The 26,026-nt window shown below is 45.9% G+C and overlaps 1 protein-coding gene across 2 annotated transcripts in view; it reads right to left on the bottom strand.

The window, feature by feature from the left end:
• Window positions 1-5,004: 5,004 nt before the first annotated feature.
• LOC136361560 (rho guanine nucleotide exchange factor 5-like) overlaps window positions 5,005-26,026 on the bottom strand; it is a 33,969-nt gene continuing 12,947 nt past the window's right edge. The window contains exons 2-15 of one of the 2 annotated variants that reach the window (XM_066319573.1): window positions 16,024-19,561; window positions 14,575-14,656; window positions 14,165-14,229; window positions 13,626-13,885; window positions 12,582-12,742; window positions 11,581-11,733; window positions 10,833-10,962; window positions 9,816-9,890; window positions 8,893-8,982; window positions 8,457-8,611; window positions 7,635-7,796; window positions 7,198-7,268; window positions 6,783-6,887; window positions 5,005-6,570 (exon numbers count right to left, since the gene is read on the bottom strand). In XM_066319573.1, coding sequence (XP_066175670.1) covers window positions 6,416-6,570; window positions 6,783-6,887; window positions 7,198-7,268; window positions 7,635-7,796; window positions 8,457-8,611; window positions 8,893-8,982; window positions 9,816-9,890; window positions 10,833-10,962; window positions 11,581-11,733; window positions 12,582-12,742; window positions 13,626-13,885; window positions 14,165-14,229; window positions 14,575-14,656; window positions 16,024-19,546 — 5,187 coding nt within the window. In that variant the 5' untranslated portion in view covers window positions 19,547-19,561 and the 3' untranslated portion in view covers window positions 5,005-6,415. The remainder of the gene's footprint in view (window positions 6,571-6,782; window positions 6,888-7,197; window positions 7,269-7,634; window positions 7,797-8,456; window positions 8,612-8,892; window positions 8,983-9,815; window positions 9,891-10,832; window positions 10,963-11,580; window positions 11,734-12,581; window positions 12,743-13,625; window positions 13,886-14,164; window positions 14,230-14,574; window positions 14,657-16,023; window positions 19,562-26,026) is intronic. The other variant, XM_066319575.1, reaches the window with a different exon arrangement.

Below are 26,026 nucleotides of genomic sequence, written 5' to 3'. Positions count from 1 at the left end.
AGACTGAATAGTAGAAAACAGGTCAGAAAGAACACAGCAAGAAAAAGAATTAAAATAGGCAACAAAAACCTTATACTTTCCCAGCTACCACAATAAAGTTCCAAAAACCTCCTAAATGGCTCAGAACATGTGAGTCAGTGTGATTTCTGCTACTTAAATTTTTTAAAAAAGTGATTATTTCATAAGAATAGGAAGTAGAATAATAAACCCAAACCCAAGTATCTGCCTCTGGCTAGAGAGAAGAAAGTTTGAGCAGACTGTTGGCAGCATTTCAATTGCATGTGACAACAAAGAAACTTGATTTTTTTTGTTTGTTTGTTTATTTTTTAGTTTAATTTTTTTGGGGGAAAAGATAAAACAATTTCATTTCACTGTGCTCTGCTTTTGATAAATATTAGCGCAATGCCAAAATAAAGGATTTGATTCTGCCTCAGTGTCTCCTTCTGAAACAACTGTTAATCAAGGAGGAGTCCCACAATTCCAAGCAGACGAGGGAAACTTCATAGAAGTATGAGGGGATGGCAGGCTGCTCCAAGAGCATCTAATTTGCTTTTTACAGGATTAAGAGAACCAAATTAGTTGCAGGAGAAAGAAACAGAAGCAGGAAACTATGCAGCTATAATATTTTGATCTTGTTAAGCAGCAGCAAGTTTCCACTGCAGTTAAATGAGATGAAATATCCTGATGGGGAAGGTCAAGAACTCCATGAGGCAGAAGATGTCTCTGGTCTATATAATTCCTTTTTCTACCATCCTCCTGGCTGCATCTGAGCCTGTCTCACTCGTTATGTGGAAAAAATAGTATTTTCACATGATTTGAGCAGGGTTTTTTACTTCTCTGCAAACCTCAGTATGTCTTTACACCACAAAATGAGTGTCCAAGTCTTATGTCAGTACCTTGTACCCGTAGCAGAAATGTACACCTGAGAGTTTAATATTCTTTAGAGAAATAGTCCTCCAAGTGAAAGTAAACTGCTGTGTTTTATTTCTAGAACAGACAGCAAAGACCTCACAATCATTTGGAACTACAGAGGAAAAGAGCTGAAATGAACACCAAAATTGGAGAGAAAGATGGACACCTCTTTAATAAAGAGGGAGTTATAAAACCATTCCTTTCTCCCGTCATTCAGAGACCAGACTGAACATCACTTTGTCCCACTTTTAGATAAACAGAACGTTAAGTAGAAGGGATTTTAACTGAGTGGGAACATCAGGAATAGCTAGTCTGGAACACCTGCACTTGCAGGAAGCCAAGCCGCCTTTTCCATCTCACAACCACCTCCTTGGACAGTCCTGGGAACACGCCAACCACTTCACCGGCAAGGTTTTTAGGGTTGTTTGGGGCATTTGAAAACACACACACAGACACGGCAGGTGAAAAGAAACGGCTTCAGAGGAGAGAGGAGGAAAACTGGTCAGCGGGAAAGGCGCAAATGAGAAACCCCGAGGCAGCGGGAGCCCCCGGGTGTGACACAAAGGAAAGACCCCCTGTCACTACCCTCGGCCAGGCGCTTTGACAAGCCGGGGCACACGAGGGCCGGGAAATCCATCACTCCCGGCCGCGGGGCCGGGACACGGCAGGGCTGAGGGACGCTAATAAGCGCCCAGGAGCGATTATCCTCCCCCGGGGCTGCTCATTAGGCTTATTGCCGGGTGCCTCCCGGTTATTAACGCGGCACCACTCATCCCGCTGCCCTCGTCCATACCCTTACCACAGCCCATTCCCAGCTCTCCGGCTGCCAGCTCCTGCGCCAGCTGCTGCTGCTCGCCCGCCCCGTCCATGCCGGCTCGCTGTGGCAGGCCCGGCCCGGCCCGGCCCGGTTCGGTTCGGTTCGGCTGGTGCCCCGCCCGGCGCCGGCCGCCTCATCAAGGGCACCTGCCCTGGGGGAGGCCGCCCTACCCCCACACGGAGGGAGCGGGAGTGTTCCGGGCTCCCTGGGGATAGCGGGGAGGGTGTTCCCGTGGGGAGCGGGCTGAAATACAGCCGTGTGAACACTGGCGTGGCCGAGGGAACCGCGCCGTCCGCACTGCTGCACCCACTCCGGGGCTCCTCCGTAAGGGAAGGACAAGGAGCCACGGGAGAGGGTCCAGCCGAGGGAAACAGATGATGAGGGGTCTGGAATGTTACAAGGAGAGACTCACTGCAGGGGCCTATTCTGGCTGCGGAAGACTGAGCGGGGATCTCATAATGCATATAAATATCTTTAAAGGGTGGCATAAAGATGGTCCCAGACTCTTTTCAGTGGTGGCCAGTGACAGGACGAGGAGTAGTTGCCGTGAACTAAAACACAAAAAGTTTAATCTCAACATGAGGAAGAACTTTTTTGCATAGAGGCTGGCAGAGCACTGGAACAGCTGCCCAGGGAGGGAGTGGAGTCTCCCTCTCTGGAGACATTCCAAATTCATGTGATCGTCTTTCTGTGTCACCTGCTCTGGTGACCCTGACTAGAGCATCTCTAGAGGTGCCTCCCAACCCTAAGGATTCTGTGATTCTGTTCTTTTCCTGTGGCCTGACAGGAAGACATTAGTTTTTAACGTGTTCTGGCTGCAGCTTCTGGTTCTTCAGCAACTGGGGGTTTGCAAGGAACAAATGGCACTTCTGACTTTTGGGCTCTGCAATTTGTGTCCTTTCAATGCTTAACGATTCTTAGTAAAAAGAAGACTCCTAACAGGGCAGTGCTTGCATGAAGAATGAGACTCACTTGATGTTCTGATACACCAAAATAGAACATCCTTCATCCTCCTCCTGTTTATTGGCTCACCATCGTATTTCTGGCACAGCACTGTTCTCCTCCTGAGGGTTTTTCCTCAAAACTCCTTTGTTTCAAAGTTCACTTTTAGCTTCTAAGGCCTCGCTTCTGCACATGCTTTCACCTGAGAGTCGTTTTATCAGGTTAAATGAGTGTAAGCTGAAACATCTGTGTTTTGGAGCCAGTATAATTGGTCTAACAGTGCACCTGGTTCAGCCATCAGCTACAGGAAACTGGGACTAAAACGGCACTTAATTTGTTACCAGCATTCAGCTGATAAGAGACAACTATCTTGGAGGGTCATGGGACCTCTTCAGTATTAGGGAAAGTGCAAATATAAAAATCACTATCTGCTTTAAAAGCTGTTTCTGAGCAAGGTTGTGTTTATTTATTGTCCTAATGTCACCCTTTTTTGTGAAAATAATAACTGGAGAATGCTTTCATTTATTTTCCTTGAGGAGGGACCAACACACGTCTCCAGCACTGGAGTTTTTTTTTGAGCCATATATATGTGTGTGTATATTTATATATATTTTTATGCTGCATGTATATATACTTATATATATATTAAACTACTTTATACTTATATGTATTTTAAACTACTATACATGAAAAAATGTCAGCAGTCATAAAATTTGATTTTCAGAAAGATGCCATGACTTTCTCAGCTTCTCAACAAAACTTTTTAAATACAGCTCATGCTTGTACTTCATCACTGTCCTTGTCACAAAAAGAAATTAGTGTAAGTGCCCTCTGAGGGTTGTCTTTGTTTCCTTTTTTCAGTGTAGAAATCCTGAATTTCTTTTGTCCAGATACACTTTGTATCAGTCTCCACAGGTTCCTGGGAAAGATACAGTGGCACCTCTCACAGTCTTTGGGAACAGCAGGAAAGTGTTGGGATTTGCATGACATTCCCTATGCTTCTGTTTAATACTGATTTTCTGGTAAATCAGGTTATCCACATCAGATAATGTGGGGAGGAATCCTGACATAACTAAGACTGTTACAGGACACAGTAGGACTGCCAACTTGACTCCTGCATTGTGTATGTGCAGTTGGGAGGGATATTGTACTAGTTTGATATAGTTTGTACATATCAAAGAGATGTCAATCAGTTTCAAAAAATACTTCAGTGTAGATTTGTTTATGGATTTTGGTGGCAGGATGGTGCTGGGGATAAAAGTTTGACTAAATAGCAAGAAGTTGAGGCCTATCTGAAATGTAAGAAATCAAAGTAACCTAGGGTATAAGCAGTTGTTCTTAGAAGCATAAGCTGACCTTTAACTGCTCCTCAACATACAAAGGCCCAACATCAGGAAATAAAGGCTGTACCTGTGACAGGGACAAGTTAACCTTTGATCCAACTAGTTAAAAACAGTATAGAAGTGCTGTCCATCATGACAACAGTACCTTTGAAGTTTCCTATGTCAAGTGGAATTTTAATAACATACAGAATTTAGCATAGAAACTACTTTAGGAGGCTCAATGAACCTGCCAATCTGCCACCTTGCTTTCAAGAGCAGAAGTTGAAAGAGTAAAGAACTCTTGACTTGAGGTGTTGAACAAGATGACTTCTAATTTAGAATGGGAATATGTATGCCTGGCTCCTCCTGGAGTGGATGTGGGATGCCTCAACTGCCTGTGTGAGATGACCCAATTCAGACATGCTGAATTGATCCCATGGCAATGTTTTGTGTCCCACCTGAGACACTGACAACCCTGAGGAGTTGGGAACTGCATAAATTCATGATAGCCTGAGACAAGCAGGCTTTTGGGATATCTGAACATTCTGGGTCTTGTGGAGGATTATAACCCTTCTTGTATGAATCTGAGGTAGGGCTCTGCTTTGGCTTTTAGCTTGGGACCAGCTCTAGTCTTTCTGGGGGAAAAAAAAGGTGTTAGCAGATTGTTGTCTGGACCATACATTACAGGTTGGATAACTGGGTCCTGTCTTTCTGCTCTAGTGGGCTGGACTCCCATTTTCTGTAGTTCATCCCTTCAGCTTACCTTCAGGTATGGATGACTAACACCACTGTGGAACCAGCAGCATTAGCTCTCCAGGGCTGGGGATAACACTGAAGAACCTTAAGGCTGGATAAACCCAGCTTTCCTCACTGCCTCTGCTAAAGAGAGCTGTTTGTACTTAACAATCACTTAGAAAGGAAAGATATAACAAAAAAATACTGCATGTATATTCAGTAAATTGAATCACTTATATTTGAGAGGAAAACCTAAGTAACAAGGCAAGCAGAAGGTTAACTGGAGAAGTGCATGAGTTTATTAGGACTAAAAGCAACTCTTTTTTTTCTTTTACTCCAGCTAAAATTATTGTTATAAATAGGCTGTAATACGCTATTCTAGATACAGTGTAAATGGGATTTAAAGGCAGAATGTTACAGAGATAGAAAGCAGGAGATAGGAAGGTAACTAATTCTTCAAATATATTAAATGCAAGAAGGCTACAAGTGGCTTTCTTTGGTGTATTAATTCTTAAACTTGATCTTGCATTGACTGAGCTGAACACTTTAACACAAAAACAGTATTTTACAGATGAAGGCATATCCTCAAACGGGTTCTGCACAAATGCATGTAAACTGGACTTAAAACCAGAGAGTTCTTAAAAAGAACAAAGACCCTGGTGCATATTTTGACTTTATCTACAGTGGCTAAATATTTCAGTGTTCTCCGTAAGTGTGCAAAATGGTGCATGCAATACCACATCAGCAATCAGAGTAAGAGCAGCAGTAAAGTGCCACTTCATTGCATGTGCCTAGTCCTGATTATTTTGTACAGGGCGTGTATCAACACAAAATATAAGTCTTTGCCAAAAGTCACTGTTCTACTTCAGGGAGAGGCAGAGTAAAAAAAAAAGGTCAGTTCAGATGGCTTGGTGGGATGCTTGTTCAGAACAGAGGTGACCTTTGTGAAGCAGATTCCTCAGCATGATACCTCTTACGTGGGGGAAATCATCACAGTGGTTTCTGAAAACTCTGCTTAATTCCAGTGGATTTTGTAATGCTGTCAAGGACTCTTAACAGCCTTTGGGTACAATGAAGTATTTGCCTATCTAAACCCCAGTAGACTTGCATGATCTAATACATAAATTGCCCTAAATGGAAATTACACCATGGAGATCAACACCGTGAAGGTATCCAGAGGATATTCAAACAGAATATTCTCCTCAGCTCGGTTGTGCTTTGCACTTAGCACCTTCCTTCTCAGGAACTTGAAGCTCTCAGGCTGCTAATACTAATGAATTTAGCCTCACAACATGCAGTGAGGTAAGTACGTTTACCCCCATTTTGCAGATGGCAAAACTAAGGCAGAACTCTGAAGTGACTTGCATAAGGTCCCACAACTTGTCAGTGGCAAAACCAGGAATATGTTTTCAGAAGTCCAGACCCCAGAACTCTGTCCGATTTAAGTCCCTCCCTACTACCACAAAGCAAGCAATGCATGCAACCTTTATTCCTCCTCTTGCTGCCGTAGTCCTGCTGACACAGAGGAAGCTTTTCCTGATTGAATTCCCGCTTTCTTTGGCAAAAAGCACCTGGTCCTGTCAAAGTGCTGTGTATTATGCTCTTTGCAGAGGCATTTCTTCTGAGGCACGATAGGAAAGTCATGGTTTCCCCATGGCAGGGAGACTGTACAGGTCCAAACAGAGTCTTATTTCTTGCAGAAGACCTGCTGCTTGGCATTCTTCACCCGTTGCTCTTCCTTCAGGTTCTTCTGCCGCACATGTTTGCTGGAGATGTTTTCCACGTGTTCCGCAGGGAACCAGCCTCTCTCCCGGTCTGAGAGTTTTACTCCCTCCATCCACCCTGTGGTATGGTGAAAAGCACAACATGAGACAAAAGTCATGTGGTTTTTTTCATTGTTTCCCAAAAAAAAAAAGCCCCCTCCAAAAAGACCCTAAGAGCAAAGTAAAAAAAATCCCCTTTCAGCTTCCAAATAAAGCGTCCTAAAGAAGATGAAGAATCCCTTTGTCCTCTCAGTGCTACAGTTTCAGACTGCCATTGTTCATTCTGCTCACCATCATTGCTGTACTGCATAACCATGATGATATCCGCCTTCTCCAAAGCCAGCTCATCGTTTTCCCGAGCCTTGTAGGTCTTTATGCACTGAACCTGTGGTGCATCTGGAGGGGAGGAAAGATCACATTGACACACTGGAAAGCAACAGTAAACCTGCAGGTATCAGCTCCAGAGGAGGTGGAGAATAACGAGCTGCCCAAATAAAAAGCAGAGAACTGCAAGGGACACTACAGGTCTTCATCTAAAACGAGGAGTTAAAATAGGTAATATTTGGCAGCACCTGATACTAAGGGCTTCATCTACAAAACCCTGAGTATTCTGCCTTGGAATTCTTCCGGGATGTCCCACCTCACAGTGCCTGTGACTCCTGCGAGCCAGCCCACCCCCATTGCTGCAGCAGCAGAGCAGTCTCACCAGGGCATTCCAGGAGATCCGGTTCTCCCCGCGGAGGAGCCAAAGCAGAGATCCACCTCAGCTTCTCACTGCTAGCAAACAGCACAGGGAAGGTGTCAGCATTCAGTGTGAGGGACAGCAGTCTGCTGACCAAAATGAGGCGGGGGGGGGGTGTATTTGCTCACACAAAGGGAAGCAGCAAAAGGGAGTGTGAAAAGGCAAAAATTCCCATTTTCGGAGGCTGATGGTATGACATAATGTGGTAGTAATGTATGATGAGAGAGGAGGAAGGTGGTTCACAAGATAATAGCTGTAGCAAGAGGATGCTTTTCAAGACTTCTGCTCAGCAACTACATTTGGTATTTCAGTATTTGAGTAGCTGAGGGACAACCATCAGGCTACTAGGATGTGTTTGGCCATGGTAATGGGATATACCAAGGGTAAACTTGAGCTCTTACTGTGTGTCTGTCCGAAACAAGAACTGCACTCTTTTCCCCTGGTAATTCTGAAGCAGAAAGAGACGGAACAGGTTCTTGTTTGCCCCGTAGAGTTTCATCTCGCACTTCTCCCCACGCACGTATGAGAAAGCAGCGTGGTCAAACACAACAAAACGTCCACCCCTGCAGGTGAAGAGGAGGAACAAAACAAGGTGTGAGTTTTAAGGTGAGTGAGTCCATGTAGTCTGCAGGGAATCAAAAAGCTTTTGAGACTTTTGAGACGAGTCTTCATCTGCTTCAGACATCCTAAGCAGTGCTCTTGTTAGAAGTCTCAGAAGGGCAGAGGAGAGAGAGAAGGGGTTTAATGAAAAGGGTAGAAATAGTAAGCTTTATCCTGTCAGATTTTTATTTGGTAGCTTACAGTTAGAAACAAACCCTCCACCCTCAAAACCCCAACACAACTAACCAACAACTCTCCTGACAAATCAATGATTTGCACTTCACTATTCCGCATACTGTGCTTTAGGAAGAAATTATTTACCAAGTACAACTAGAATAGTTATTGTTCAAGTGTTTCACATTGTAGAGATGCAAAGGCAGAATAGAAGTGGTGTGCTAGGGACCACAAGGTATGTTTTTATATTATGATATGTAATTAAGAGTTGGGACTATCAATTTCCACATACTTGCATGATACTCACATCACGTCAGGACAGGAGAGTGACTTGACAAAGGCTGCCACTTGCTGGCAGGCAGAGGGAAAGGACTCTGTCACCAAAGCACAGACCCCGAAAGAGACAGGTATTTTAGAAGGGGCAGCAAGAATTGTGTTGAAGCACTCACTCCTTGGGCCGAGACAGGAGCAGACAGTCATTGAAAAGGTGCAGGTAGATGGGCCGGGTGGTGACTTTGCTTTTTGGACTCAGGTTGTTGAAGTCCAGTGCTGTCAACTCACCACACTTCACAAGTCGCCTCGACTGTGAGATGAGTGGGAATATCTGCAAGACAAAAATAAATATTTATGCGCAAGAAAATGAGTCCCTGTGACTTTTGGATTTGCATTTTTGCCTTTCTCTTTGCTGGAGAGGTGTAAGTCACGGCAGGCACCTTCATGTGATGGCTGACATGAATGATTGAGCAAGGGAAGCACTGATGAAGAGCTGGCCTGTGGATGATGTTCTGGTTCAACAGCTCTGTGTATATCGGAGAGGAGAACAAAAAGTGGCTTTTGGGGAAATACATTAGGCTAGATCAAGGCTCAGGGAATGGATGAGCTCACCTTACACTCAAATTCTATTTTCTGGCTGAGGTAGATCAGCTCTTCAGTGCTCTTCATGCGCTGGACATTCTCATTGCAATCCTTGATGAGCTGCAGAGGAAAGCAGATGAGTTTTCAGATGAACTGCAGTGAGATGGGAGCAGAACTGCCTGATGGAATCAGTACTACTCCCAGGAGTCCCTCAGGACTCAGCATAAGTGACAATTCCTTAGGCATCCTCTAGCAAAAAAAGTATATATTATAATCAGAGAATATTCTGAGTTGGAAGGGACCCACAAGGATCATTGAGTCCAACTCTTGGCCCTGCACAGACACCCCAGCAATCCCACCCTGTGCATCTCTGAGAGCATTATCCAAACACTCCTGGAGCTCTGGCAGCCTTGGGCTGTGACCATTCCCTGGGGAGCCTGTTCAGTGCTTGACCACCCTTGGGGAAGAACGGAAGAACCTTTTCCTGATATCCACCCTAACCCTCCCCTGACACAGCTCCAGCTGTTCCCTGAGTCCTGTCCCTGGTCACACAGAGCAGAGCTCAGGGCCTGCCCCTCCTCCTTGTGAGGAAGCTACAGAACTGCTGTGAGCTCTGGCCTCAGTCTCCTCCAGCTGAACAGACCAAGTGACATCAGCCACTCCTTTGTGTCTTCACCTCCAGGCCCTTCACCATCTTGGTGGCTCTCCTTTGGAAGTTCAAATCATCACTAGACAGAACAATCCACCTTATGAGGCTGTACAAATTGTAGATAATTATTTTTCCCAGAAAACTTTAAACCTTTCCTCTATAATAAACAGAATACGAGGAAGAGATGCAATAGAGTAATGCTGTGGGTTTTTTTAAAGCAAGATTTTCTTGCAGGGACAAGGGTGGGAGCTGATGATTAATTAGAGACAAAGGTAAAGGCTGCAGAAAGGGTAGGCACCTTTACCTTTTCAAGTGCATCATAGGCCTGTGTTGCTTGCACTTCCTCTTCAGACCCGGGCGCAGTTCTTTTCAGGATATTCTGTGTGAGAAAAGATGATTTTCATGATGCAAACAGGGAAAGGTGGACATTACCACCACGGATGAGTAGGATAAATAAAGCAGAAGTAGCTGATGACATATGGAGACAAGAAGACAAAAAAATCTGAGATGCAGAATGTCACTGATAAGTCACACTGACCAGGGCATTCCTGTAAATCTAAACTGTATTAATTATCATATAGAAGTTACATGGCATAGGAAGCAACCACTAGCTAAAACACAAATGGATGTATGAACTGAATAGAATTGTCCTTTTCTCCTCTTAAACAGAGGCTCAAATAGTCAAAAAGAAGAATTTCATAGAAAGAGCTTAAAATTAATTCTTTAGGGAATGGCTCGTCTCCTGTCTGGATGGCGCTTTATTAGTCACATTGCAGGTGAAGTGTAGACACAGGCTGCCTTCCAGAAGGCAGCCAAGGAACTCTTACTTTGTTTTCCTAGCAGGAAGCCAAAAAGTTCAACAGACTGTAAATCAGCATGTTCTAAGACTCCATAAATTCTTTATTGGAGTACAATTAAATTAGTGTCACAACAAAGCCCTAAATGATTCACAAACAGCACTGCCTCACGCAGTGCCACATCCATCATCTCCTGAACACCTCCAGGGATGGGGACTCCATCATGTTCCCAGGCAGCCCCTTCCAATGCCTGCCAACTCCTTTTGGGAAGAGATTCTTCCTGATGTCCAACCTGAACCTCCCCTGGTGCAGCTTGAGGCCGTTCCCTCTCGTTCTGTCCTTTGTTTCCCAGGAGCACAGCCTGACCCCGCCCCCGGCTGTCCCCTCCTGTCAGGGAGTTGTACAGAGCCAGAAGGTCCCCCCTGAGCCTCCTTTTCTCCAGGCTGAGCCCTCCCAGGTCCCTCTGCTGCTCCTGAACAGAGCTGGAGGAAACTTGACAGAAGGCAGAGAATCACCACAGTTACCTGTAGGAGGAGTTTGAGTCGAGTGATGCGCTGGAAGGGGAGGATGAGGAAGGATTTAAGCGAGAGGCGCTGGCACACTGGATCACTTTCCAGTCTCTCCAGGACTTGCTGGAACCCTGCATTTCCATTTCTGTGGGAGTGGTGAAGAAAAAAAAGACATCCAGGCATCAGAGTAAATAAATAACCTTCCTAGTATCAGATTTCAGGGAATGTTGGAGTACTCCCAACATTCAGGTTTTATCCCTGGGGCAAGAAAGTATAAAGAAACTGCACCACTCTACTGCTGAAGAACAACTATGGGTTTCTAACAGCTACAAGATGGCAGTACAGATGTTATTATCTCTCTCCTCTTTCCACAGGCCTCTGGAGTAAAAGCCAGAAGTAACAACTACATTTCAACTCCTTTTATCAGCAGTGCTCCTTTCATGGGGACAGTGGTGGTTTGAGCTCTGGTTCTCAGTGATCAAGACTGAAAACCATTCTCTTAGGATGGTCATTTCTGCTTTCTTCAGTAGAGGGCAGACAGAGAACAGCCTGCAAACAGCTATTACTTATTCTTTTCCTCTGCAATGCTTTGGGAGAGAAGCCTGCAGGAGCTCTGTCACGCCATTGAACTGAGGAAGGTTCTTCTGGGGGTGTAGCAAGAGCACTGCTCAAGATTTTATTCCTGCAGCATTTCCCATCATTTGAAAGAGTCAATATTCAGGAAGTAAGGGGAAGAAGGGTGCAGCAAATGAGAAAAACTTACAGTAACCTCTGGAAGGTTTGCTCCTGATATGTCTGGTTTGTCACATATGGCAGATACACCCGGCGGAAGTCAGGGGCATGTTTCAGAGCCACATCACACACATGGAAAGTGAACATGTCCTCTTCAAACTTCTCCTCCAAGTCAAAGAGGAAACTGCAGCACATAGATGTGGTGCCATAAAAGGCGAGGGAAATGTCAGTGTCATTTAGTCTTCTAAAACCCTGACAGCCCACAGATAAACACAAGACAGCTCTTTAGTTCCAGAGAGAGTGTAAGGTCTGGACAATGACATAACAATTTAGGGCTTGGTATCAGCAAGAAAAAAGCAAAGGCAAAAGATCTCTATTCTTGAGAGGTCATGCTTCTACAGGCATGGTCAGGAAATAGCTGGAAATGAAGACCTCACCAGAATAATTCTGCTGGTAGAAATGGAAAAGGTAGCAGCAAACCTTACCAGCTCAGTGATTTATGTAGTCAAGCCTTTCAGGAGGAAAAGCAAAACAGAATCCTTCAACACACAGGATTCCTTGCATGTGGGGTCATGTCCACATTTCATGAATTACGCTCTATTGATTCACATTAGTTTCTGTCAAGTGATGGTTGTAACTTACTTTTTTCCCTTCCCCCCCCATGCTTTTTGTCAGTGCTTATGCAGCTGCCCCTTTTGTCTTGTATATTGGCAGGAGCTGGTTTGGGTTGGGGTCTAGTTAGTTAATTGTAGTTGAAAGCAGTGGCACAAGGCTACATTAGTATTTGCAATATCTTGATCCTCTGCAATGAGCTCTGTGCACAACTGAGCCATAATATCTGGGATTTAACACCAGAATTTACACTGCCCTGTCACCTAAAAAGGTGAATATTCCTTTCCAGGCAGTTTTGGTGTGCCATCACTAGGTGCTGTATCTGCCTTGAACAGTGAACACGCAGAAGAGGAGTGAGAAATGTTCCTGATGGAAGCACCACGTGCCTGTTAGGCCCGGAAGCAAAGGGCCCCATCTCACCTGGCGCTGACATCGCGCACATCGGAGAGGCGCGAGAAGAGCCACTGGCGCTCCTGGTTGGTGAGCATGGCCTGGAGCTCTGCTGAGCGCTGGAAGTGATCCACTGCCACGTTCAAACTGCGCAGGTAGGAAGCCTCAGATATTATCAACTCAAACTTGGCCTTGGGAGAGAAAACAAGGGAGCACAGCATCAGTACACTGCACAAGTCTGTGAGGAATCCTATGGAAAGGAGACGGGGCAAAGGAGGAAAATTTCCCAGCATATGATGCAAGGAATATGTAATTACAGAAGAGAGGCTTTAGAAATGAAGGGCAAGCATGCTATTATAGACTTTCTTTAAAAAACAGACTTGTGGCATGACTTAAAAATAGGTACTTGTTCTCATTTTACTGTTTAGTTCCCCTCAACACCACTTTCACAAGGTTCCCCATTTTACAAGCTCCCACGAAGTCCAGCATCTGTACCACACATATTTTTTCTCCTTCATCATGTTTCCTATGTTGTTGTTTTCATCTTTCTCTGGGTACTCCTACCTACTTCTCAGATCCTCCCATTTTACTTACCCAGTTTCTCCGTACCATTGTGCTGAATCCATACATCTCCCTGTCTCCTCTCAGCCCTGCAGCTCACACAGATCAATTTGCTAAACTCATATTCTACCACAGAAAATACAATTTACTGTGGTTTTATTAGCATCTCTCATAAGCTCGTGTGGGAATATGCTGCAAGTCTTCTACTTTTATACACTCTTTTGCATTGAGCATACTCAAAACTCCTTATCTTGTTCCCACTTTTCTCCATGTTTGTTTTCTTGAAGTTATTGATATGGTGCAGAGTCAGTCCTTCAGTACTGCTTTTCTCTAAAATTCAGAACTTCAGCATTGCTCTACTTCACACCCCATGCTGCTTCCAGGGATAGAAATGATGTCTGCCTCAACCACCTGCCTTCCCACATCAGTTTTTGTTCTTTGCTTTAATCCCTCTTCCAGAGACTCTTTCTTGACTACAGACCACCCATTTAGCGTGTCACATCTCTCCCTTACCTCTTGCAGCCTCTGCTCATCACGGGACATGTTGAGCAGTATCCTGCTGCCCCGTATCATGGGGATGTCCTGCCAAAGGGATGCATTAGATGATACTGACAGACGTTGCAAATATGAGTCTTGGGGAGACAGCACTTTCCTCCGTAGCCTCGGGGAACTTGGGAAACTTGACTCTATATCCTCTGGATAATCCGCTCTCTTCTGGCTTTGGATGGCCTTGTTCAGAGCCACATCACTGTACTCCTGATACAGCAATTTTGCTGTGAAGAAAGACACATACATTTATCTTTTCTGTAGCAGCAACTGCTACTCTGCTTCAACCTGTAGAAAACTCTGCCCTGGACTGGGACAGCCAAATTCAGGCAAAGCTCCCCATCTGCCCAAGTGCACTGCAGGATTCCAGCTGCTTTCCCTGCTCTCTAACATTACATCCTCACACCACCATGTGGCAGAAGTCCCTCTCCTTTGTGCTCACTGCAAGGGTGAGAGATGCTGGCAGAGAGGGGACTGCCACAGTACCCCAAGCAGGAGGTACTTACAGGAGTTGATAAGTTTGGAGTGCCGGCGCTTGAAGTTCTCTGTTGTGTCTGCAGGTTTCTTCTCTCTGCCAGGGAATAAGGATTTTAAAACACAGAGTCAATGAGAGTGCTTATCCAAACCTTAGAAACTGCTCTGTCACAACAGGGACATCTCTTTTTCCAACAAGCTCAAGCTCCACAAGCATTACTTGACACAAAGGGCAAAGTTTGGCTTAATGGAAAGGCTGCCCTGAAATACCCTACTCTGTTGCAGTGAGGTCCTCTTCAAGGGGGCATAGACTGAAACACAGGCTCAGGGCATTTAGTTGTAGTTTTCCACTTCTTATCATCTTTGGTAACACAGAAACAATGGAGGTGTCTGTGCTGCACAGGGATTGGGGCAAATTCTAAGGGTCTTTGAAGAGACTCACCTCATTATAACTGTTTCTGAGCTGACTGGTGGTTCTCTGTGTGCCTTGTGAGCTTCTTCTTCTGAAGGAACAGAAGAAACCTCTGTGTAGAAGACAATTGGAAAGTAAACACATCAGTCCATTTTTAGACTTAATCTACAATCCAAATGATACACGGATACCATTTACCAATACCCCACCTAAGCAGCAGTCTTGAGTTGGAGTACAAGTGGCCTTGTGACATTTATTTCTGGGTCAGAAACATTCTAGTTTTAATAATCCCTCACAATACTTACCCTTTACATCTGTTAGCTACATTTGATTTTCACACAAAGAAAAAGGCTGACATTTTAGGCAGCAACAGTAACTTTAAGAGCTTCCCTCTCCAGTTATGCAAGCAAAGACTCTGCCTGTGTCCTGTTTGATGTTGTCCCTACACTTTCAGCTACTAGGGCTAGGCATTGGGAGATCAGTGAAGCCAAAGTGTAAAAATGGAGAAATCCTTTTGGTTTGTGAGGGATTTAATCAAACAAGGTGTGAAGAAATTCTAAATCTGAAATAACTGGAAGCAGAAAAAGGAAGAAAGCCCAAAGACTGAGCTGCAGTTATGTGTAAGGGGAAATGCAGTACTATTGCCTTGAATATTTTAAATGGCATCAAGAAATTACGGGTCAAACGTAAGAACAAATCTTGATTCAAGTCCTGCCAAACTTTTTACACCCCTCCACATACCCCTCCTTTTCCTCTCTGCCAAAAATCCAGCATGTTTCAGAGCTTCAAAAATAGACTAAAGTAAGAGCTAAAAAGGAGCAATTATTTAAAGTTCATGTAAGATATAGTAAAGAACAGACATACATACTGATAGCAAGTACTGCTGAATGAGCATTACAGAAAATGCATGTTTTCCACTTGTGACATCAGTGATTTGACTTCTGTGCAAGCTAGGACCTTGGGTTTAACAAATTTGCATTCTTATCTGTACTCTCAAATCCTGCGCTCACAGGAAAATCATCTTCTTTAGAAGGTCAAGTGGGAACCTAAAAGTGCCAGTTGCAAAATAAGGGGAGGCAGCAAATAAACAACTGATAAGAGACAGGGGCTACTGAGGGTGCGTGCAAGGCTCTTCCTAACTGCCTCAGAGATGCACGAAATAAGTTTATTGTTGCAGGTATTAGTGTGGAATGGGGGGACTGAGCCCCAGTGTGCATCCCTACTCAAGGGAACAAAAAGGATACACATGACAAAACAGAGGAAGGAGGGGAACAGCTGGAAAATGAAGCTTGGGGCAGGATAGGAGGGGGCTATAGGGCTGGAGCAAGGAATATCACCAGAAAGGCACAAGAACCATGCTAAGCTCTCAGCTATCATGTCTCTCCATCCCACTGTCTATTTAATTTAATCCTGCTTCTTGATAATTGTGCTAAGTTGGAGGGGGGGGAAGGAGGATGGGAAATGGAAGAGAGGACTCACGCTGCAAGATGTCTGGTGGTACTGACATCCTCTTCAGGCCCTGACGGTGCCAGTCCTTGGTTTTGACTCGGCTTTTAGGTGGGTTTTCTTGCTGGGCTGCTGGCTCCTGCACAGCTACCCCAACCTTTTTTTTGTCTGGCCAACTTGATGATTTTTCCAAGGGTGCATGTTTGGGCGTTTCTTCCTTTGGCTGGCGTTCTCCCCCTTCTAGCCTTTGCCTGCCTCTCCTGTCACCTTCTGTTTTCTCTGTCACTGCCAGTGGAGCCTGGATGTTCTTTGTGTCTGCACCAAAGCTGCCTGTGGGCTGCTCCCATCTCAGCTCCTTGTCCTGGCAGGTTGTCCTGGTGGTTGGCGGTGACGGAGGGCTGAGCCGGAGGAAGTGGATTGGATTGGTGAATGCAAGCATTGGAAGGTGCTGTGCAGAGTCTGTGCTCTTCGAGTCTGGGGTTGTTATCAGGCCTAGCAATGAGGGCCAAGAATGGTGGTCAGGTGAGGATTTTGCACTCTCTATATCCATGTGGGGATCCGCTGTTTCAGGGCTGGTGTCAGAGCAGCCAACCAACATTTCGTTTCCAAGAGCTGAAAAACTTTTGGTCAGCAAACTGACCCCTGAGTCATCAGAAGTCTCCGTATCGTGGGGACCTGAGTCACTGACATCCCACTCCCCACTCACTGGAACAAGGTCATCTCTCTCTGCTAGACTTTCTCCATCAGAAGCAGAGGCCAGAGAGTTGGAATCAGATGCAGAAGTGGCAGTTTGGAGAGGATGGCTTGGAGTAGGGTAAATGGCTTCCAGCTTACCATCATCCATTCCACAGCTTGGGGGTGGCCTGGAGTGCAGACCAGGAGCCAGTGGCTGGTAACCTTCAGGGGCTGGAGATGGAACATGGTGATTTGTGTGGAGTGCAGGGGCCTGAGCTGGACTGGGCCTTTGGACATGGGAAGGAGGATGAGGAAGCTGTTTGGCATCAGGCTCAGACACCAGAGGTAGGCTTGAGTGAGACACAGGGGACAGAGGTTGTCCTTGCTGGTTCACAGCAAGGACCGTATCGTCTTCGGAGGTCCAAGTTAGGATGCTCAGAACACTGGAAATTCTGGATCCAGGCTCTTTTTGGTATAAACTGCAGTCAGGCTCATCAAATAAAGGCACTTGTGCTTTATGATCTATATTTGCTCCCATTTCTTTTGCTTGGATAATGGCACTTTTTTGCTGAATTGTCTCTGGGTGGCTCAGGGGAGTAGAAGTCCTTTCTGGTGTTTGGGATGCTTCCAGAGGCCCTGCAATACTAGCCACAGACCTCCTACCCCCAGGAAAGCTCTCTTGTAGAGGAAGGGAGCTCATGTACGTTACAGAGAAAGAAGATGGGCCACTAAGGTCCTCTTGAAAGCCTTCCTCAGAAGCAGAGAGTTCAGGGGAAGTTTTGGCCTCCCCTGCACCTGTCCTTAGAACAGCAGTTTCTGCTGGTGTCGAGTCCCACCGTCGTGCAGGAGCAGCTTGGTTGGGTGACTTCCCTGCAGAGTCTGGCAGCTCATTCAGGCTGGTGCCAGGACAGTGCTCAGGGGTCACAGGGGCTATTCTGGCACCCTCCTGCTCTGGAACAGACACTGACGCTGCTGAGGTGAGCTCTGAGGAGGAAGCTGGAATGAAGTCCCAAAGCTCAGCTTTTCCTGTAATGGGATGAAGATCCATGGGATCAGCTGCTTCCACGTTACTGGTACCAGAGGAAGGGTGTGCAGGAACAAGAGCTTCTGGGTTCTCTGCACTGAAAGGTGCTGTCACACCTCCACAGAGTGATGCGTCTCTTTTATCAAACCTCTGGACAGCTTTTCCATGACCACCAGTGTGCTCATTTTCCCTGCCCAGCCGTGTCTTATCATCCCAGTGAGCTTCTCCAATATCCTGACCACCTATGGAAAAGCTGCCAGAGTCTTCCAGGTCTTCTGCCTGGTCAGAGACATAGCACATGTGTGGAGTTTCCCCCTCTGGGTTCAGGTTATTTGAGGACAGAGGGCTGACAGCAGGTGGCTGACATCCAGAATCTGCTTCTGTGACATGAGCTTTCAGCAGCACATCCTCATCAGGATGCTGATCCACAGAGACAGGTTCCCCAGGAGGAAATGCTGATCCTGTTTGCTCAGACAAGGAAGCATACTCCAAACCACACACAGCCACATTACGCCTGGAAACAGAAGGTATCTCTGACCCAAAAGCTGATGATAGAGCCTCTAGTTTGAGCTCTTCCCCCAGTCTGAGCTCTTCCCTCTGCAATTGTTCCTGCTCATTTTGTTCCTTGTTTTTCTGATCTTTGAGGTCCAAAGGTTTGCCTTCTTCCGGCAGATTCTGCTCTTTGCACTCTTCCTTCTCCTCTTCTTGCCGAAGTTTAGACACTGCCTCCTCCCAGGCTGGCCCCTTATGCTGTGAAGCATTCACTTCCTCTGTCCTTTTAGCAGTACTCTTTCCTTGGAAAGCACTCTCCGCTGAAGGGGGAGGTCTGCCCTCAGTCTTTTTGGGATCATCTTCTAGATGAAGGCATTTGGAAGCAGATGAGTTCTCTTTAGGAACCATTCCCTGGTCTTTGACCATGCTGGTATTCCCTGTTTCACCACCTGAAGTGTTTCCTCCTGCTTGTAGTGAACTCATTTGGCTGTCACATGTTAAGGTGAAAGACAGCTGATGGGAAGAGGAAGATTCTGTTTTCTCTTCCAAACCCTGGGGTGCTCTTAAGCTTTCCTGAACATCTTCAGAAGTGTAAGGTTTAGCTGTGTCTTCTACTGCTCCCTCTGAGGTAGGCTGCTCATCAGATGCTAGTGGCAACTTTTTGGTGCTTTGCTCCTGCTCTGCACCAGCATCAACCTCCTGCAAAGAATCCTTGGAGATGTTATCCAGAAAGGGTTCAGCCTTATAATGCCCTTCTGAAACAGTTTTACACACCAAAAAGCACTTAGGTGTCTCTCTCTGAGAGGAAATGGCAACAGCCAAAGGGGATTTCGTTTGCTGGGCCTGAGGGTCTGAGCCATGAAAAGCCAGTTCTGCTTGGCACTGAGTAAACTCAGTGCTGAGGTTCACAGCCTGCAGGATGGGGCTGCCAGGGGCAGGCTCATCCTGGACTCTGCTGTGAGAGGAAGTGTCCTCATTGCTTTCCAGGTCAACCAGTTCCGATTGCCTAAGTTTCAGAGAATAATCCAGTCCACTCTCCTCTAAAAGCATTTCTCCTTCCAGTTCTGAGAGTCCCTTTTGAGGCTCTGTATGCCCTCGGCCTTGTTCCAGTCCTGCTGGCACTTTTTGCACAGAGTTAGAGGGTCTGCCCAGCATCTCTGCTGCTTTCCCTGGAGCAGCAAGGCAGTCCTTGGGCGTGCTGAGCTCTGCTTCTTTTGCAGAGTTAGATGGGCTGGTGCTCATTTCAACTGCTGAGTGAGTGGCATGACGCTCTCCTTCCACAGCTGAAGAATCCCAGGCTTCCCCAGTGATGCTGATGGCTCCTGGGGGAGTGGTACCTCCCTCACTGGTTTCTTCAGACTCCATCAGTGACACATCCTGCTGAAGAAAAAAGCATTTTTCTGTTACTACTTCAAAATGATACAATGGATCTAATTCACTGCTTCTACTGAAGCTGATAAAAACCAAAAACAAAACCAACACCACATACCTAATGGATGATAAGGGATGGGAAACAAACACAGAATAGGCAAACACCACATGTAAGCTTGAAGTATGAGAGTAACACCAAAATAACCCCACTGGTGTCCTTTTAGTTTCACATGCAAATGCAGAAAGTGACTTTGGTTGAAGAGCAGAGGTACTGAGCTCTCTGCAAGGGCCACAGGGCAACTTATGGAAAGTGGTGGCCATGGCTGGTTATCTCAGACCCAAAAGAGGGTACCAGAAGGCATCCAGAGAACAAGAAAGTTTTCAAAAATCTCCATTGATTTTCATGGGGCGTGGTGGACAAACACTCCTGGCCTCTTCTAGCTGAGTTTAAAAGTTCCATCTGATTTCTGCTTGTTCTTTGGAGCTGATGGCTCTCTTTACAGATCTCTGTGTAGGTCTGGACCTCATTGCAAATGACTGCAGAAATTAATTAACAAGACATAGGAATGTAAGACTTTGATTAACAGGTAACTAGGACATGACACAAGACATGAGGTATTTGAAGGCTGCAAACCAGATGGGTTTGAGAGGAGTAGCTCTGATGTGTGTGGACTAATCTACAGACTATGAAGAGAAACTGTGTCATCATTTAGTCTACTCTTTTAGGGAGGGGGAAAGAAAAAAAGAAGCCATCTCAGGATTGTTGGACGGTTTCCCAAAGGATATAGTGGAATTTCCCATCCACTATTGCATTTGAAGTTCAGACATGACAAAGCACTAGGGAATGCACATTTGGGATACGTCTGTGAAAAAGACGGAAGAATCTGATTCACCACTTTTATCCCTCTGGCTTCTACCATGACCCACAATCCGTACCTGGAAAAAACCCGAGAAAGAGACAAACCGCTGTGGCTCCCTCTCTTTTCTTCCATGGTGATTTCCTTATGTTAGAGTTGCTCTACAGTCTCAAGTACCAACTTCTGATCCCACACAAAAAGTAAAAGCAATAAGGGCATAATTACATCTGAACTAATTGTCCCAGTTAGCTCCATGGCCAGGGCACGCCTGGCCTAAAAGCTGGTTTAGCGTCTATTTTCCCTTACGTCAAGTGAAACAAAACACCTGCTCTGGAGACAGGACTGAAGCATTTTACACACCTTCATCACAGGTATTGTTATCACAGAATCAGTGATGGCTGGAAGGGGCGTTAAAGATCATCCAGTTCCAACCACTTGCCATGGGCAGGGGCACCTTCCACTGTTGCAGGTTGCTCAGAGCCCCTGAGCAAAACATGGCTTTGAACACTTCCAGAGATGGGGCAGTCACACCTTCTCTGGGCAAGGTGTGCCAATGCCTTGCCACTCTCATATTAAAGGATTTCTTCCCAATATCAAATCTAAATCTCTCCTCTTTTGATTTAAAACATATCCCCCTTTGTCCTATGACTACCTGCCCATGTAAAAAGTAGCTCTCCCTATTTCTATACACCCCTTTTAAGTACTGGAAGGCTGAAATGAGGTCTCCCTGGAGAGCCTTCCCTTCTCCAAGGCTGACAAGCCCAATTCTAAAAAAATATGAGAAAAATAATTGAGTTAGCTAATTGAGTTAATTCATCCGTTAACTACTTCCTGTGTATTTTTTCTCATGTAAGCTTTAATTTTTGTTTAGAGTGGAAAGACAGTCTTTCTTACAAAACCAAACCAAAACCAAGGTTTTTCAGCAATTTGGATTTTCCCTCCCAAGCAGTGAGTAGTTGTAATAGCTATAATTTTAACAACGAGTTTGTTTCAAAGAGATGTGTCCATTCAGGGAGTTCCCACGGGGTTTCCACCAGGTCTTGCTGCTGTCAGCTTCTACTAAACTACACGGATGCTGCTGAACTGCGTTTTTAAAAGTTCCACATTGGATCACTCCTGTGCTACACTGCTCTTGCCTCTCCTGGCTACCCCACCTGATCTCCTCAGCTCCAGGCCTAGAAATTATTAATATTAGTATTACTTCTCACACCTAATACAGACAGTTTTCAAAAACAGGCTTCCTAGTAGCAGACAGACTGTTAAGGAAGGCACAAGCTGCTGGCTAAGGAAGGTTTACTATTATTAAAGGTTGGATAGCTCACAAAGGTCTGAATAGTAAGGTGCTCAAACTCAAGCCCACACTTTGTCAGGGGAAGAACTCTCCTTGCTCACTGTGCTGTTTCACAGACATACACAGCACGGAATTTCCTCTTATTAAGCTCAAAACCGCAGTTTCCACTTCCATGCTCTGTTGCAAGGGATTTGGACAGGCAAAAGGACGAGTTTAAAGCTGCATTTGGAGCAGTTCCATGATGATCCTGGGAGGCAGGGTAGAGGGAGGTGCATAGCACATCAACACTGGAAGCTGCCAAGTGAGATTTGTCTCATCATATTACTGCCAGGTGTTTTGCACACCTCAGGGAGAGCAAGAGAGGAGCTTTGGGAAGTGAGGCAGGAGAAGGAGCAGACAAACTCTCGGCAAAGACTTATGAGGAGGGGGAGGACTTATGCATCTCACCAGGAAACTTGTTAACCTCCCAGTCGAAGGCTGGGTGCACCACAGTAGAAGACACATGTCTGCAATAAGGATTTCATGGAGATGGAAGAGGAAATAATAAAACAAGACTGACAGCATCTGTAGTCTTCCCATGCAGAGCAGCTATGTACAAGAGCCCAGTAATTACCAGAAGAGAGTGCCTGTGGAGCACTGCCATGTTTAACTCCCAATGCAGGTCTGCTCCATCAGAGGAGGGCCCAGGAGATGCCCAGGACCTCAGCTACCCAAAGCAAATTTTCAGTGAGCCTTTTCACCAGGGCAAATAACATGACAGAGCAGCACACAGGACCTATCTAGCATCTTCCAGTAGATAGGATATGCAAACTCTCAAGATTCACTGTTTCCCCTTTTGGGGCTTACTGATCTTTCACATCTCTCACTGGATCAGATGATGAGCTAGCCATCATTCCCTCATATGCTCTGTCTGTGGAACAAGGTAAACTGATGTTCCTTGTTGAGATAAAGCCACTCAGGCTCTTCTCCCAAGAGGGCCTGGAAACACCAGCCTGCAGCTCCTATGCACCCAGCTTTTAGGTGATCCTGGGAGCACAGAACCCCTCCAAGCTGGAACAGTGGGAGGAGGCAGCTGGCCACATGCCAGCATTAAAACAAAGGGGCAATGCTTGATCCTGCTGCAGTCACAGGCACAAAATCTGAGAGGAGAAGAGTGAAGGAGGTGGCCTGATGAGCAGAAAACAACAGCAGTGAAAGCATATCAATATCATATTGAGGGCACAATCCATCCACAGCTTTCCCAGATTACAAATGGCAATGTGAATGTCGTACTTCCTTCCACTGTGGGTTAATTCACCTGGACGGAGATGACAAACACTTCTGGTTTTAAATAGAAAGTACCTCACCTTCCCTCCCCCACTCCTCCAACAAACAAGAAAGGAGAATAACAAGTGCTATCAAGCACAGACAAGCCTTTCAGCTAGCCAGGAAGCAAGGCTACACACAAGTGGAACCCTGAAATCTTCCTCCTCCAAAAGTGGGGAGGGACGGAACTTTCTGCCTGCCACCTTAGCCCTCCTCGCGTGGTGCCGGGTGCCGCCCGGCCGCCCTCGGCCCCGCTCCCCATCCTGCTCCCCATCCTGCTCCCCATCCTGCTCCCCTGCCCCGGGCCATGGGGCAGCCCACATGCCCAGGCTGCTGCAAACACGCTCCCAGCAGAGAAAGTCCTGCCCTGCGACGCGGGGATGGAGCTGCTCCATCCGTGAGCTTCTGGCAGCGAGAGGAGAAAGCTGTTCACAACAATGTTTGAGTGGCGTGGGCGAGGACACGACACCCATTTCATTAATGAAACAAAGGGTTTCCCAAGTAGTCCCTAGTTTGGGTTTATCCTTGCTGGAGCAGCCACAGCCTGGTGTAGAAATGTCAAAGCTGGCTTTAAGGGCTGCAGCTCAGGCAGGAAAGAGTTCCATGTTTGGCTCTTATCACCCACCCAAAAAACAACAAGGCTACTCTAGACCTTTTCCTGCTATCTCAGCTTGGTTTAATCATCTGGGTCACACAGTTCAGGTACACTTTACAAGAAGCCGAAAGAGGGGAACTTTCAGTTAAATATTAGGAAGGAATTCCTTCCTGTGAGGGTGGTGAGGCCCTGGCACAGGTTACCCAGAGAGATTGTGGCTGCCCCATCCCTGGCAGTGTCCAAACCAGGTTGGATGGGGCTCTGAGCAACCTGGTGGAGTGGAAGGTGTTCCTGTCCACAGCAGATGGATTTGGGACTAGATGATCTTTAAGGTCGCTTCCAACCCCTTAACATTCTATGATTTGAATCAGCTCAGAGTCAGCCTTTGTCCTTACAAAATCCAGAGCTCAGTGTGCAGGACAGCACCATCTCTCCCAGGAAGCCAGACACTGGACTTCACTTTGGTGAGACACCCAGGAAATTGAACACAAAGCCTGCCCTGTCACAAGCCTCAAATTTTATATTTCCTCAGCTAGTCCTGCCATGCTTGGGGCTGGCTTCTTCAGCTGTATGTCCCTCCACATGAGAGATTCCCACGGCACATATTCCCCTGCAAAGAAACAGTCTTCACACACCACCCCGAGCTGCTCTATCACTGTACAACCCATCCAGGGAGGTGAAGGAGGGGGGTCAAAACTCTTGAGCTCAGGAAGAGATAACACAGGGTGCTAGAGATAAGGAGGAGGGAAATAATGTAACGTGGAGTCAGCTTTGAGGGCATGGAGAGCAGAAGGAGCTTGCTGAAGGTAAAGACTTAAGAGAAAAAAAAAGATGATCTAAAAAAGCAAAATAATGTAGGGTCTACTGCTGTGCTACACAGTGCTGGTAATGCTCTGGGAGCCAGGAGCTACCTCAGGTGTCTTAGGCAGGGGAAAACAAAGCAAAGCTGCCAATAGCACCTGACCTCCTGGAAAATCCATCTGAGCGGCTACTGAAGCTTGAGAAATGCAGGTGAGACCTCCCAGTCACAGCAGTGCAGAGAGTTTGCCCGAATTTTAACATAACCAGTCCCAGCTTTCACTCGTTGTAGGCACACTCAAGATACACAGAGCCTATTAATTATCTAATGACTCACTAACTGAGCGGGGGAAAAAAAGAGGATACTTCTCCATACTTTTCTTACATTGGCTTCTATTTAAATAGATAATAATATTTAATGCTAACGAAAAATAAGTGTCAGAGAAACATAATATTGGGTTGAACACAATTTGATCTTGGAAATTGGTACAGAACATGTGGCAAACAGCAAGTAAAGAATGTAGCTTGGATTGTACATTGCACTTCGCAGAGATGCAATAAAAGTGATTCATTCTTAAGATAAAATGGGGTCACCTGTAAAGCAAAAAACCCAGTTCACTCTAAGCAGAGGTTTAGTTTATAGTCATAAAAGTAACAGGTAAGCCTTGATATTCTGCAGTCTTCTAATATGAGAATAAACAAGAATAGTGTGTGATTCTCACTGCTAGAGCTCAGTAGAAAGATAACTGACACTACTTGGTGCACAGCAGAATTCCCACATTGGAAGTAATGTATTGAGTCACTGCAAATTACTCAGTGTAGGTGTCTATACAAACTCTGGGGATGGAGACACAACTGACAGAAACATTTGGAGCACAAAAGGAGGCAAGAACTTCCCACATTACTTTCCCCACGACATTTTACGGTGGTATAGCCGAGGTGGCTGCCAGCAGCATTCTGTACACATTCCTAGATGGCATGTCTGCCATGAACTCGAGGAGTTCCTAGTTCCTCTTTGAGCAGGATGATTCAGGACCTTCATGGGACAGATTCTCCAGTTAGTGACAGAAATTTCAGTCTCTCACTACGCTACAGACGCGTGAGCCAGAATCCCACACTGCTGTTTTTGAGTCTCAGATTACAGAACGCTCATGTTTGCACCAAAACCATTCTGACAGATGCAAATGCCCTTAAGACATCAAAGGACTGGGAAACACACTTGAAAGCTTGGCCTTGCCCAGCCTGCACAGTGGAACCATTTGTGAGCACAGCTGTTGTCATGTTACCTGTACCCCATCCTGAGTACAGTTAAGCTACAGGCAGATAAGGATGAACAATATTCGGCAAAGTGAACTGGGACAAACGGTCCTGCCCTTAAGAGAGGGCCTCCAAAGTTGTCCTGTGGGATGCAAACACGCAATATAACCTTTTTCACAGCCAGATCAAGTTCCACCTGGAAAACTGTCAGATTTCTGGTGAGCTGTCAGAGCCCCACAGAAGATAAAGCTGGAACATTTTAGCAGTGTGGGATGACTGACAAGCTAAACACCAATGTATACCCAGCCAAAAGTATACTGGCAAAATCCTGCCTTTGTAGCAACAGGTAAAGCACATCCTATGCAATGAAA

The sequence above is a fragment of the Sylvia atricapilla genome, chromosome 5, assembly GCF_009819655.1.
Source record: "Sylvia atricapilla isolate bSylAtr1 chromosome 5, bSylAtr1.pri, whole genome shotgun sequence".
Lineage (NCBI taxonomy): Eukaryota > Metazoa > Chordata > Aves > Passeriformes > Sylviidae > Sylvia > Sylvia atricapilla.
The sequence above is the reverse complement of the archived record's forward strand: the minus strand, read 5'-3'. Positions and strand labels throughout refer to the sequence as shown.